At 39.5% G+C, this 15,296-nt stretch overlaps 1 protein-coding gene across 2 annotated transcripts in view; it reads left to right on the forward strand.

Annotated features, from left to right (window-relative positions):
* Nucleotides 1–15,296, forward strand: part of sfswap (splicing factor SWAP) — a 61,492-nt gene that overhangs the window by 15,378 nt on the left and 30,818 nt on the right. For both annotated transcript variants that reach the window (XM_034229257.1, XM_034229258.1), the window contains 6 exons: nucleotides 55–207; nucleotides 393–486; nucleotides 6,844–6,904; nucleotides 7,798–7,901; nucleotides 8,001–8,130; nucleotides 14,035–14,231. In XM_034229257.1, coding sequence (XP_034085148.1) covers nucleotides 55–207; nucleotides 393–486; nucleotides 6,844–6,904; nucleotides 7,798–7,901; nucleotides 8,001–8,130; nucleotides 14,035–14,231 — 739 coding nt within the window. The remainder of the gene's footprint in view (nucleotides 1–54; nucleotides 208–392; nucleotides 487–6,843; nucleotides 6,905–7,797; nucleotides 7,902–8,000; nucleotides 8,131–14,034; nucleotides 14,232–15,296) is intronic.

Here is a 15,296-nt window from a genome sequence, read left to right on the forward strand (position 1 = left end):
ATGAAATTGAAATGACTTTTTTTCTTTCAACATCTTTAATTTGCCCATAAACAGTTCTAAACCTGAAGCTCAAGTTTCCACACCAGCGCCACAAGCCATCATCCCCCCACCACCCGACTCCCAGCCAGTCATAGACAAGCTGGCCGAGTACGTGGCTAGGAACGGTGTTAAGTTCGAGGCCGGTGTCCGTGCCAAGAATGATCCACGGTAAGTGTTTCTCACCAGAGATGAATCTGTTGCTCTGGTCACATCTCGGTTTTTAGAAACTCTTATCAGTAACTTTACTTTAGATATTGCAGAAAGCTCTTCATCATCCATTGGCTTATCTTCTATACAGTAAGTGCTCACCAATCATTTTATAAAGTATGTGTTCTTCCCTCTGTCTACTGTAGGTTTGACTTTCTGCAGCCTTGGAATCAGTACAACCCCTATTACGAGTTTAAGAAGAATTACTTCATGCATAGGGAAGGAAGAAGCGCTCCAGAGGTATAACCGTTTGTATGTGTGTGTGTGTGTGTGTGTGTGTGTGTGGCCCCCCCCCAGCTTTACTTAATATGCCTCTCCCCATCTTGACACCATAAGTAGAAACTGTTTTACACTTGAATGTGTTTGATACAGTCGACCAGTACCGCTTCCATACTGCCAATTCATTCTTGAGTATATGGTGAGCATCCTGCCTATGCTTTATCACAGCTCATATGAGTGATCAAAACTCCTACGTTAAACCCTTAATAGCTTGTTAAAGCTTGCCAAGTATCACATTAGTAACAACATTAGTGTCATGGATATTGTTGAAGAGGAGTTTTTAAAAGTGGGCTAAGTAAATGTTCAGTAAGAAATGTCAGGGTAATTATATTTAAATGTTTTCATTTTCTTTATTAGTTATAATATTTAGATTCAAAATATGTTACATGAGAGTCTTGGCAGAGAAACCAGCATGAAGAGTTTCACATTAAATAACAAACAGACTTGAAATAGAATGGTGAAAAATAAACAGCCTTAACAATTTAATCAATTGACATCCAACATTTAATTAGCATCCCTAAATAGTATTCTATAAGGGAAATAAAGAACAAGAAAATAATTCTGCCACTGACAACCATATAAGCCAAATTGAAGGATTTCTAGCATTATTTGCTTAATTCATAACATATTTGACAGACATTTTTGGAAATAATCATCATATATTTATATGTTATCTTAATGCAATGTTCTATACTCTCATTTCTTTACTATATGCAGGGGTGCACATAACTGTTACGCATGCGCGGCAACAATCTGAAATGCGTACCGTCACTTGTGTCACAAAGCAAATTTGCGTACCGACGTACTTGTGAAGCTTTTCCAGAAGGCGGTTAGATCACCGGACAACAGTCGGTCTCCGTGTGCACAGACGGGGCTGCTGTTAACGTCGGTCTGTACAACGGAATTGTGCCAAAACTACGCCAACCGGCTGCGGAGGGAGACTCCCCCCCCTTCACTGGAGAACTGTGCTAAAACAGCTGATCACAACGTTCACGCTCTGTGGTCACGAAGTACTCCACTAGCCCCCCCCCCCGGTCGACTTTCCTGAAGTAGCCTACTCCACTAGCACCCCTGCCCCCCCCTCCCGTTGACGTTCGCGATACAGAGGGCTTCATCACATAACTTTGAGTGGAGCCAGAAGTTGGAGTACCACACACTGACTCCAGGTACTCATCGGAGTACCTCACTGAGAAAGTGATGTGCACCCCTGACTATATGGTCTCAATTGCATTGCTCAGTGAATGTTCGGTATTAGCAGATGAATCTCGCAGATGACCTTCACACGTAGGAAAAACAATGTTCTCCCATTTGCCCGCTGTCATCAACCTCACTGTTCCCCACCCCTGTATGTAATTATGTTGAACAGCATTTGCAGCCAATGTTTAGACCTGGGAAAAGGTGGTTTAAGCATTCACTGCACTTACACTCAACCTTGAAATTAGCTGCTTTTTGTTGCTGATAAGCTAGTACCTGTCATGGTAAAATTAGAGGACTAACATATTGAAATGACGGATGAGAGGGATACAGAGAACAAGAAGGATTTTAACCGGATGTGTATTTAAAACAAAAATGTAGTTTAAACTTGTCATCCAGCCCTCTTTGCAAATATCAAGACCTTTGAGGCTCAACATTCTGCCATTTCAATTCGTCTCCGTTGATTCTGCAATATTATTGAATGGAATTGCAGATTGCTGCATCACCTTATTTTTTAAACAAATTAATCGGTTGACTGCCCATGTGCAGACTTTTCAATTGTACTTATTCAGCAAGGCCAGTGCTGCAAAAGTACTACACATGCTGTCTATCATTATCCATAACAACTGAAATCCAATGATGCAGAATCTTCAGATGTATTTCTCTCCCTTTTTAGGTTGCGTACAGCATCAGTGGTCCCTTTTTGTACTTGTAATGTTTAAAGCAGAGCCCCATACAGGCTTAGCGTATGGTGATAGAGGATTTTGCACACAATGATCAGCTTTCTTATCTTTGTATCCTCTTAGTCAAATCAATTTACTGTCTGAAAAAATCCCTCTTGTTTTTCAATACAGTATTGGAAGGATAGTAACACAAATAAGATTTATTTTCTTACATAAATTCAGTAACTTTGGATGATCCCAACTTTATTTGACTTATAGTGACTGCTGAAGCCTCGTATTCCTTAACTTTTAGAACATCAAAGCCTCTTTGGTAGCTTCAAAACAACTCTACCCAAGGGCAACTAATTTAATTTATGTATAGACGCAAGGACGAGATACATCATATTTCTCCATACTAGTGATGAGTACAGTACAGTTCGCCAAGGGCCCTTTAGAATCCCATATCATGACACCTCAGAAGATGAATGGACTATGCATATTCACCACAAATCTGACTTGTTTATCATTTGTTTAAATGCAGTTCATTTTGAAGTTTCAAGCCAATCTCAAGGTTATTTATTCAGATAAATAAACTGGGTTATAGTTGGGTTTTACAATTTCCTATAATGTAGATCCTTTTAAGAAACTGAATAGATGAATGGCGGTTTACCTCTAATCTTCACAGTTGGCTGTTGGTTGTAGATAAATGCATTTTAATTCATTCTAAGTTTACTTACTGAGAGCAAACTTTTATTTACCAGAATGTTCCGGCTTTTGTGACAATCTTATTCAGAGTGTTCAAAAGTTTATACAGGCTCTCCCACGCCACCATCATCCCTCAGAATAAGGAATACATGTGATTTGAGCAGCCAAATAGCGCGTGGGTTATAGATGAATAGTTGTTTCTTTTATTGTTATGCCAATCTATGCTGGCTTAAATTCAAGGTTTGTTGAGTCGGAGGAGAAAGTGAGAAGTAAGCAAAAAAGTTTTGTGAGGAGCACATTTGTCTTCTGACGGATCAAATCTATTAGCTTGTCAGAGTGCAGAGGAGTGAGGGCCATTATGACACGGCTCCGGCTGCTCCAACAAGCCGCTGCCTGGTTTCTCCATCAAGGAAGCTGCCTCCTGTTTGTGATTTGTGCCGTGGTTAATGGGATGCAGATATCGCTGCTGTCCGTCACTGCTTTTATTTATTGTTTGGTAGTTAATGAAAAGCAAGAAAGGACTGAAATCACTCAAAGCAAACTTCAGCAGTTATTTGGGGTAACTGCTGCATTGTAGAAACATCAAAATACTCTTTAAACGTCAAAGGGATGTTTGTATTTGATTTTGGAATAATGCCAGAAACACGTTTATGATACTTACACATTTTATTCAGGAGGATCACTAACACCACTTGTTATGATAGTTGAAGCGTAAATGCAGTCACCAGAAGTAAATAGAAAGCTTTAGGCTGAAAATGACGTCACAACTCGAAGACGTTTAGTAGTCTCATTGTTTGGAACCACCTGTGTTTTTATGACACTTGAAGTTTCAGACATTCACATTTATTTAAGTGTGGGAGTTTACTGACTTATTTAATATAGAACAAAATGATAAAATCTTGTTATTTTGTATTAACCACATACCTTATTTCAGACATCTAACCAAAGATACCTTCAAAAAGAAACATTACCTTTGAGATCAAGGAACCAGAAAGAGTTAAAATGCTAACTCATTTCTGGGTTTAAGTCTCATTCCTGATCCATTTTGTAAATAACTTCCAAGTTAAAGGTGTGGAGAGGTCTTTTCTGATTGGCTTAGAGTGAGTTTCTTTCTGCGTCTTCCCCTGTGACCTTTTGATTTTACAGTGTTTTTGATTTATATTCTCCAGGGCCTCGGTAAAGTGCTTTGACTGTTGAAAGCTCTTTTCAATGACCGCTGCATAGTAGGAAGCTTCCTTTGAAGCGTTCTTCAAACATGGCAACATATTCCTCATGAGGCATTGTCCTCATCACCACTTTTTCCCTTTTATTCCATTAGCGGTTTATATTTGGGATGGATACTGAGGGCATGTGGTCCACAGGTGTTACTACAGAGGGTTTCTATATCTATAGGTTCTATAAAGGCTCTGTGAAGAGGGATGGATCCTACAGTGGGATATTAGAGAGCCAATTCGAGGGGGTTGAAGCTAACTTATTCTTCTTCTAAATAGTATTCAAAAGCAAAGAGTAAAAACTAATAAAAAGAAAATATTAATACTGTAATAAATTAATCCTGAACAGATGTATACAGCACCATTCACTGAAATAATGGCATTCTTTTTATGGTCACATGACTTGCAACCCTCTCAACCCCTCTACCTCTACCTGTAGCTGTTAAAGCATGTTTACATGATTTAACCTTTGATACCATAAAGAAGCAGGCTTGTATACTAGGGCTGCTCGATTATGGCAAAAATCATAATCTCGATTATTTGGGTCAATAATTGTAATTGCGATTATTCATTGACTTTGAAAACATCCATTAAAAAATGTGAACAGTATGTTTTTAACAGTTGATTACCCTGCACTTTAAGTATAATTCAACTGAAAAACCAATAAATAAAAAAAAAAAGTCATAATAAAAAAATAATCGTTTTATTTTGATTACGTTGTTTTCGTAATCGTTGCAAGCCATAATCGTAATCGCGATTAAAATACGATTATTGAGCAGCCCTACTGTATACATTAATTGTTAGGGAAATAATTGTCCTAGACTCCTAGATATGACGTGCACGACCAACCCTGACGTCTGTTATCTCCTTTAAGGAGATAGGCTGCTTCAGCCATAATGTTGTTGTTCCCATTCTATGACCGGGCAACCCTATAGGTCACAGATGGTTTATTGTTGTGGGTACACTGGGACACTTCCTTCTCGGTTTTTGTGGACTCCAAGGTGTGAAATCTTCGAGGCCATAAGTGTCAGACGCAAGTAACTCAGTGTTCCCAACTGTTTAGGCTATCTTCTCAAATATGTTGATTACTCTCTGCGAAACCAGTTAAATGGGCATCACGAGAGAGAGGCGCTCCAGATTTGACGTGGCAACTCTACCGTGAAGTCAGAACCTCTGGCTCTTGGACTTGTGATGTGAATTCTCCGGCCGAAGCTCCAAATAAACCATCAGTGTTTGACATCAAAGCTCCTGCTCTTCCCGTGTCTCCTTCCTGAGTCGGTGACTCCTACTGCATAGCTACACAGAAGTTTCCCTTACATTAATAATCACATATGTCACATTACGCATACAAACATCTTCCCGTCTTTCAGCAATCTTCATCCAGTTTGCAATAAAGAAGTGTACTGTTGCAATGCGTACAAATACACCATTTATTTTAAACATATGAATAAAACATATACAGTTACTACAGCTGCTGACTATAACGTAACTTGCTTTAGAAGATTAATATTTTGTTAAATTACAGTCTTGTACTGCTCATTATTTTAGTTATTCCCATAGTTTTCAAACAAGATCCTGTCTGTATGCAGCACATGTCTTGCCTAAATGTGGCAATGTGTTGAATTATATATATTTATTTCCCTCACATTGGCTTTAAATGGAAATGACATTCAAGTAAAGGGTGTTTTTTCCAGTCAGGTGTGAGAGGAGTGCACATTGATGTGTATGTGTCAGTCAGGTGCTGCACAGCCAACCTAAAACAACCATTCAAAGAGGCTAAAATGTGGGCCCTGTACAAAAGCTGTACAACAAAAGTTGATCATTTCCGTCTGCTTTTTTTCTTACTTCCCAGACAGTAGTAACACCTCATGTAACGTTAAAAGATTGGATCGACTCTAAAGTGTCTTCTGATGCTTTTAATGGTCTACTGACCTTTTCTATTCTGCACATCTTCCACTATAGAGATGCTAAATGCACTGAAAAACCTCCATTAATCACAGCCAGATGTCTGTCTCCTCCACAGTTTCTATTGTCTCCTCCACAAAAACACTTACTGTAGCGGCGGCGAGACAACTTTGGAGGTGTAAACTGCAAGTGCTTTAAAATGTGGCAGAGGAGTGATTACAATGCTTGAATGCCACAGCTTTAGTTTGATTGGAAACTTTTCAAATCCATCTGCCAGTGATGTTCTAAAATAAAGCATATTTTACTCCATGGGTTTGTGTTACGACAGGCAGATGGACAACCTGGATGTTCTTTTTTGTTTTACTTTCCCCATTCCAACTTTTTAGCACATTTTACTGCTGTACATCCAACGCTTAATGAATATACATCATGTTAAAATGAAGGACAGCCATGGAATCTAATTTTCAGAACCATCTGTCTCTTGTCAAACTCCTACTGCATCATGAACAACTTGAAACATACCATCAAGTTTTTCTGATATGAAGAAATGTTACTTGTGAAAAGTGTTTACTTTAAATGGATACGGTTTACGGTGTATATTATCTTATCTCTCTGTATTTCTCCTCTCTTTCTTCATCCAGAGTGAGGCAGCAGATGAGGACGATGATAAGTCCAACACCCAGGACTCCAAGCTGACAAAAGGTAGAACACCAACACGAAAAAGAACACAGTGCCACTTTTACTTCCTCTTACTTTGCTGATTTGTTCAGTAAACAGATGCAAAGCCTCGGGGTACATTTGAGCACATATTTACTCATATGTGGGTGTTCACGCTACAGCTGCCTGTGAGGCAGTTGGTATTTATGCTAGCAATTCCATTTGGTGACATCAGGCTGGAAATGTCTCCGCATAGATGAAAGAGTGCTTACCAACAACTGCTAGCGGGACCCATACAAAAATAAGCACATGTATGCAAATCAAGGCATGCATTTTCACAGGCTGTTCTTGTTGTGTGTGTGTGTGGGGGGGGGCAATAGGTCACACAGCAGGTCACGAAGAAAAGTATTCTTCAGAGTAGTGCACAAGTAAACTATCCTGCCTCCCACAATAAGTATCTAAGTCCTATATTAAGGTTATTTCTGTATGGAATGAGGCACATTGTCTTCTCTTTCATCTCTCCTACAGCAGACTCATTTGATTACACAATAGAAATCAATGTGAGCTTAGTTTAAACTCTCACTTTTATTTCGCCTGTCCGCCTTCGTCCTGTTCGGTTGGTTTCCGTCTGTGTTTCTTGTCTTGTAAACCCTCTTCTTTGGTTCCTCTTCCTCTTCTTCTCTTTCCTATGTTTCCATATTCTCTGTCCATCCCTCTCTTAATCCTTCTCCCAGACTCTCCCTTTCTTCCATGTCCTGAACCTTTGTATGTATTTATCATTGTCAAGTAGCAGCCTAATTGCTTTAGTCAATTCGTTTTTCATTTTGCTCTGACTTTGTCAAAGGCCAGGGTGCGCATGTCTACTTGTTAACAAGATGTACTCTTCTAACCCCCTTTGTTCTCTAATTAAGATGTCTGCTTGTTTCTCTCTGTCCCAGCCTCCTTTGCCCCAATCTGTTTTGCCATCAGAGCAAAGGAGAATGACATGCTGCCGCTGGAGAAGAACAGAGTCCGATTGGACGACGACTCGGATGAGGACAAGGTCAGTTTGGTCTTTTCAATATGGATAGAAAATGGAACCTTGAAAAAATACATTTTGTATGAACCTGCATTATCAATTAAAATGATGTTTTTCCTACAGTTACTGGAGGAGCAGAGTCTGAAAGATGTCATGGGTGGGACTGAAATGTTTGAAAAAGTGATTGCCTCAATCAGTGCACCAGAAGAGAAGAGACCCTCCCTCAGTTTGGAGGAGCTGGAGGCCAAACAAGGTAAAAAGATGTTTGAGAAAACGAAAAAAAAAACCTTGTTAAAAATATACGAATCCTGCACTGCTTCGTCCTCCGTACCTGTTTATTCCCCAGCTATCAGGCAACACAGGATAAAACATCAATGAATAATAATTGCTTGACTTTGTGAATTGCCAACACATGTTTCTTATTTCCCTGTATCTCAGTTTGTGCCTTCAGTCGGCCTCATTATGCCCGTCTGATTGACAGAATGTTGATTAGGCATCTGCTGTTGGATATGACACAGGTCATTCTTTTCCTCTGTTGAATTCGTGTGTGTGTGTGTGCTAGATTTCAATTCTCTGCATAAGTACAGGTGCTTACAAGACATCTTCATTACACCCACTGGCATTCTGTTGCTTTCTGGGAGCGTTGGATTTTGCAGGAAAAGCAAGAGGGGAAGTGTGGAGATGAATAAATCCATTGAGTCTGAATTATGAATTCTCTCAACAGGGTGTAGCCTGCAGTAAGACACGAGCAGTGTGGTACAGCAAACAACAGTCGTATATCTCTCCAAGGCCCTAATGGAGATGCATTTGCTCTATTTTTGTCTCTCTTTTGTTCCGTATGCTTGTAGAATATCTCACACTGGCTTTCCGCAGTCTTTACTAACCGAAAGTAATGCATCAGTGACTTTGCACTCAGAAACACTTGACATATTACGTCAGAAGGCATAAAAGCATTGTTTTTCTGCACATGGTTTACACTCTGTTGCCATTATCAGGGTTTTTATAGAACATATAGCATTTAAATGTAGAAACAAATATATCTCCGCTGATATAATAAGACCCCCGCTTGCTCAGTTAACCCTTTTCACAAAAAGCTCCAACATAAGGGACTAAAAACACATTTTACTTATGCATGTTGCCAATTTTATTTTCAAGGTTACAGTCCCATCTCTGAAATATTTATGTATTGTAATGTATGGCTATTAATTTCAGAAGTAATAGGTTTTTTTTACTAGAAGCCAGAAGCTATTGTACTTGAAGTTGATTCATTGCTTCTTGCTACACTTTTAAGAAGAAAAAAAAGATGCAATTGCCGTAGTTTAACGTAAAAAAAACTTGGACAGATTTGCCTACGTCTGCGTGCCTCTTTGAATGATCACAGAGCAGCTTAAATATACATTTATATTCTAAACATACATTTTTTCAATCTGTCAAAGAAAACGAGCGGCAAGAGCCGATACCTTTTTTCGATTATCAATAATACATTGGGGCTTACTTAAAACAGAGGCACACACCTTCTAATACAAAGAGTGCTGTCATCTTAAAAAATCACCATCATTTCTTTTTGACGTGATCAGAAGTAATGACTCAACCATTACATGAGGACTACTTGAAGAACGAGGTGTGTCTGCCTCTCAAAGCTTCTCCATAAAAGATGAAAGTAAAAAAAGCAAATGACGGCAATATTACAACAGTTTTTCGTAGACTATAAATTAGGGATGCACGATATTGGTTTTTTGAAACTGATAACTTCCTGCTTCTCAAGACCGATACCGATAACCGATAATAATATATATATATATTAAATGTAGGCCTACCTGTAGTTTTTGCACACCTGGTGGTAAAAAAAAGACTAGTAGTGAGCAAATGACATGAGCATTACTACTATGAACAAAACAAAGCCAAGAACAGTTTTGACTCTTCAAAGTGACCATATTTATTTTCCCAAATAAAGTTCTTGCCTTTTTCAAAAGCCTCGTCGATAGGTAAAAGCCCCGGTGCCTTTGCAGCTGGCTTTGGATTCGCCGCTAGTTTAGCAGTGCAGGCGTCTTCGTACGCTTTTAACACACCATCGTAGCGATGGCGATGTTTTGATTGATTGATTGAAAAGTTTATTAACGGCTTGTATATTGGGTACAGTACAGTACAGCTCAAAACATACAATTGTTAAGGGGATGCAGACCAGAGAAAGACTTTCGTCTTGTTTACATCAGGGTCCCCCATTTCCAATTCATCATGTCATTTAAGACATATAAGACATATTTGACATACAGATGGCTTATTTACAATTTACATACAGGTGGTTTTTTACATACAGATTGCTTATTTACAATTTTCATTTTAGATTTCGTTCTAATACATCCTAACCGGACATTTAAGACATACCAAGTCTACAGATATACAGTTAGTAACAGAGTCTAAAATGCGAGTATATACATAGATGGGGGGGGGGGGAAGCTGTCCATTGAACGACAGGTTGAGATTTGTACCATTACCGGGGCCAGTTTTGCAATGCTCTCCCCCGAAGGTGCTCTTTAAGAGAGGTTTTGAAGGTAAGTATAGTTTTACTTTCCTTTACAGTTGTGGGAAGAGCGTTCCACCTTGATGTGGCATAATTGCGAAACGTGTATTCCCCCTTTTTTGTGCCAAATCTGGGTTTCACATGATTTGTGGAGCTCCCTCTGGTGTTATGATCATGGTATTCCTTGACCTTTGGGAAGAATTTTGACATGTACATGGGTACCATAGAGGTGTAGACCAGGCCCATTGCAAGTAGCTGTACTCTGTCGTCTACTCTAAGCCATCCTAGGTTGTCAAAGTGGGCAGAGGTGAGGTGGGTTCTAGATGAAAGGTCAAGCAGTAGTCTGACCAGTTTATTTTGCGATGTTTGAAGTTTTATTTTTAGCGCCTTGGAGGTGCTATGGTACCATGACGTGCAAGCATAGTCATAGTACCCTTGAATGAGTGCTCCTGCCAGAGTTTTCAGGGTGTTTTTGTTTACCAGAGAGGAGATCCGGTATAGGAATCTAGTTCTTTGATTGACTTTTTTTATTACATTGGATGCCATTTTGTCACAGGAGAGGTTTGCCTCAAGAATAGATCCTAGGTATGTAATTTCCTTCTTACTTGTGACAATAATGTCACCCACTGCAACTGAGAAGTCGTCGGATTTGCTGAGATTATGTTTCGAACCGAAGAGAATGGACTCTGTTTTACCCAGGTGTAATGATCATTTATTATCGGCGAGCCAGGTGCAGATTCTGCCGAGCTCGGAGCTGAGGGTTTTTTCAACCTGCAACCTGTTCCTGTTTCAGGTGACTAATCAGGTTGGAAGTATTATAGCTGGTTGCCTTTTTCCCTCCTCGTGGAACTTCTGCATTGCATTTGTTAATACAAATAGCAAGCGAACTATCTAACTCTGAAACTTTGAAATAGTCCCATACTACCGACGAGTCGACATGTTTGTTTACTGTCCTGGCTTCACGGCCGCACACCATTTACGTCACAGCTCCAGTTAGGGAGCGCTGGATTTGTGAAAAACTCCCCTCTTCCTAAACCACTACTAATACTACAGTACTGGCAAAACGGGAGGAGCCGAGTGAAAAACAAGCGCCCCTCATCCCAATCCACCCACACCGCAGTATTTTTTCTTTTTTTTTACCCAAAAAATATATTTTATATTATCGGGGCTATTAATACTTTTATCGGGTTTATCGGGATGACGTCATAATTCCTAATATCGAACCGATAATTATCGTGCACCACTACTATAAATATGTTATTGCCAGACACCTCTGTTGGATTTTTTTAAATTATTTTGTCTGTACTGTCAATGGGTCTGGCTAGGGTTGAATTGCACAAGACCCAAAAACATCTCTGTGAATTGAATAGCGTGCTTTGTGTGGTAAGTATGCCACCTAAAGACTCTAAAAATGTTACTTCATTTTCTTTTTTCGCCAAAGTTTAAACTGTTTGGATTTTTTCCTACTTGAGAAATCACTGTATTTATGTTTTTCTCTTGTCATCGAGTAACTAGCTTGTGCCTGAGGTAACAAAATGTCATACAAAACTGATGATCGAAATAGGTTGACTTGCGAAGTGAAGTGAGTGAAGTGGTCTTCCCCAAGTCAGTATTTCAGCAAAATGCCCTTAAGACTTAGAAAGTGTAGACCTTTTAAAGATGCCTATTTCAAGATTAGATGTATATAGGACTTCGGATCTGTTAAATTAAACCTTTACAAGATGGACAGAAAGACAGTTGAGACGGCATCAAGGGTCGTGATGGTTCCTGTTTAGGTTCAGTGGAACAATCTCAGAGCGTAATGTCCTCTCTGAGGGCTGTAAAAGCCTAATAAATAGCTGGCTGTATTGGCTTTGCTGTGTGGCAAAGTGGCTGTCAGTCAGCAAGCCTAACTCGATCAGATAGCAGGAGAACCAGAGGCAGACAGCAGAACGCTAATCTATATTGACGGACTGGGAAACAGCCGCACACAGACACTAAATGCCGTTTCAGCGATAAGTACATGAATGGTTTAGGTCGCTGCAGACATTTCCCAGTGGATGTCTCATAGTGGTGACTTAAAATAACAGAATATCGTAATAAATCAATGTAGAGATGCTATTCCGGGATGATGGGAGATTAAGTCTAAATGTAGATGCACTTTATACACCTAGTTCATTTGTTGAGGGGCTTGCAGAGACTCTTGGGGTACAACAATGTATCAAATGGCAACATGGAAACTGTTAAAATGTGTTTCAGGCTATTGTGTTTCGTGAAAAAGCTTTAAAAACATAGACTACGTACACTACCTGTGCAACACCAAAGCAGACGGACAGAATTAGGGCTTACTGGTGCATTTAGCAGCTAAAGAGAGAGATATTTACCTCAGGAGTTGGTTAAGACCAAAAATGGAGCTACAAATAGGAATGACTATTAGTGGTTATGATACAGTATGTTCACAACTTGTGTTCTGCTACCCTAGCATGACTTAACATAACTGTCATTGTGGGTTTAACCAATATTTTCATTATCAAAGTGTCCATTATTTAAATCACTGTTTAATTCATTCAATTTCATTTTCACTCATTACAGAAACATTGGGTGAGGGAAAGTATTCATGACATTATATACATTTTACTGTACAATTCTGGGTCAAAAAAACAAAGCAAACTTTATAAATGTTTCAATGAAGCACATAAGACAAAGATGTGTCTATCAATTCTTAACTCATCATTTTAATTGTGAAACCCACCCTTCCTAGATCCATAACTACTTCACAGACAATGGAAGGGTTTTGTTTCAAAAGAAGCTGTTATACATTTTCCCAAATGTAAAACGGTGTGAGTGTATTGGTGATAAATTATGTCTTATGAGTCTATGAATACAGCAGTGAGATTCAGCCTCTGTGTTGTGTCACTGTCAGGGTTACACATTGATGCTGCTCCACTTGAACACCGTTCACACTATACTCCAGAATGATTTGCCTCGGCTGCCGGCCTATTTTAAACCCTGAACAGATTACAGTAGCCCCTGCAGTGGCATCACTTAACAACTTGTTCTCCGTCAGCGTTTGCCTTAGACTTCACTCTTGCCTTGTTTTCGGTGTCTCACTCTTCCTGTGACCCGTCTCATCGCTCCTCACCTGTCTATCCCCGACTCGTCTGTGTCACTTCATCTCCTTCCCTCGCAGAACTGTGCATATGTTTCACCCCCAATTTCACTCGGATATGTCTCCTCTTCTCCTACATTTTGATGCCTACTTTTTTTCTGTGTAAACCTTGGATTGCATGACATTGTCTACCATTGGAGATTCAGTCAGACCCTATCATTTTCATTTGGAACTTCAACAGCAAGTTTCTTCTTGTAGGTCCATACTTTTCTGAGGTTTTTGTTGTGTCTTACACTCTCAATTGTCCTTCTGTCTCTATTTGTGTCTTTGAGCCTTCCTTTAGATTCTTGGCTTCCAAATACCGTTTACCTGTAGTGAGAAGCAGAGCATAACCCCTCTTTCCCTCCTTTTCTCTGTCTTTCAAATCATTCTCCTCACTCATGGCACTATAGCAGAGGTATTTCTAGCTGTGGTTAGAAACAAAAAAAAAGGACTACAATTGTTTTCATCACCTTCCAACCGTCTCTCTCCTGTTTTTGCCCTCTCAGCTAAGCAGAAACTGGAAGACCGTTTAGCCACGGCAGCCAGAGAGAAGCTGGCCCAGGCTTCTAAGGAGTCCAAGGAGAAACAGCTACAGGCGGAGAGGAAGAGGAAGGCAGCACTCTTCCTCCAGACCCTCCGCGGCCCCTACGCTGGGGAAACTGAGGCCAAGAGAGCCGAGCTAGATGCTACTGCACAGCTTGAGGTAGGCGAGCGCTTAATAAAGATGTGTGTCTATATTAAAACTAAAGTTAAGCCAAATCTGTTAACATAATGCAACTTCATATATTATGAATGTTTCACACCTGGCCAACACAAAGTTTTATCATAAAAACATAATTTGTTGTATCACTAATGTTTAGTAGTTGTATAGCATGTAATGTAAAGAGCTGCTTCATATTTGAATGCAGTTTGGAACATTGTGTTAAATGTGAAATCATTTCTGGCCTCTAATATCACAAATGTTGTGTAAAGGGAGACTCTGTTCTACTCCTTGTATTACTTTTCCATCTGGAGCCAAACAGTTTGCTGTGAATCACGTCACTGAGATATCTGCAACAAGTGTGTGTGTGTGTGTGTGTGTGTGTGTGTGTGTGTCTGTTGATTGTACGTTTGCATTTTTTTAAATCTGTTTTTTGATAATCAAACCGCCACTTGATGTTCAACTAGCTTCGGTTTCTTTGACATGGTTGGCAGCCCCACTATTTTCTTCAATATGTGAAAGCAAGTTATTTTACAATTTTAGCAATACCAGTCTAAACAAACTTTTCAAACATGAATACAGAATTTAGACTTGTCTCCCTGCACTCATAACCTTCCATTTTGTGCTTTTTTTAATTACCACAAAAAGGTTGACATATCTTGTATAGGTACAATCAAAACATTTTAACAATGAAGCTTTTTGGGGTGAATGACAGCAACTAATGCCACCCACTGACTTCCATTATTCCGCCATTGGAAGTGGATAAAAGATCACAATTGCTGTCGGTAAAAGGATTGCCTGGATCCTGCCACATTAATTTGTTGGCTGTGCTTTTTCAATACAGCTTCTTAGTTTGTCTCGATGTTGAATTGCTGCAAATATTTGGTTCTAGTAGAAGTTCAGTAAAAGGTCACATCAACTGCAGATGGCTCCGTAACCCCATATATTACAACAGCCTCAATCTTTACATTTGATTAAAATTTCAAACATGTACCAGATGGCATATTGTGTTATCTTTCCTGTGATGTTTTATTATTGATTATGTTGAAATGAAGTCCCAGCAACCTA

The sequence above is a fragment of the Gymnodraco acuticeps genome, unplaced genomic scaffold (assembly GCF_902827175.1).
Source record: "Gymnodraco acuticeps unplaced genomic scaffold, fGymAcu1.1, whole genome shotgun sequence".
Classification (NCBI taxonomy): domain Eukaryota; kingdom Metazoa; phylum Chordata; class Actinopteri; order Perciformes; family Bathydraconidae; genus Gymnodraco; species Gymnodraco acuticeps.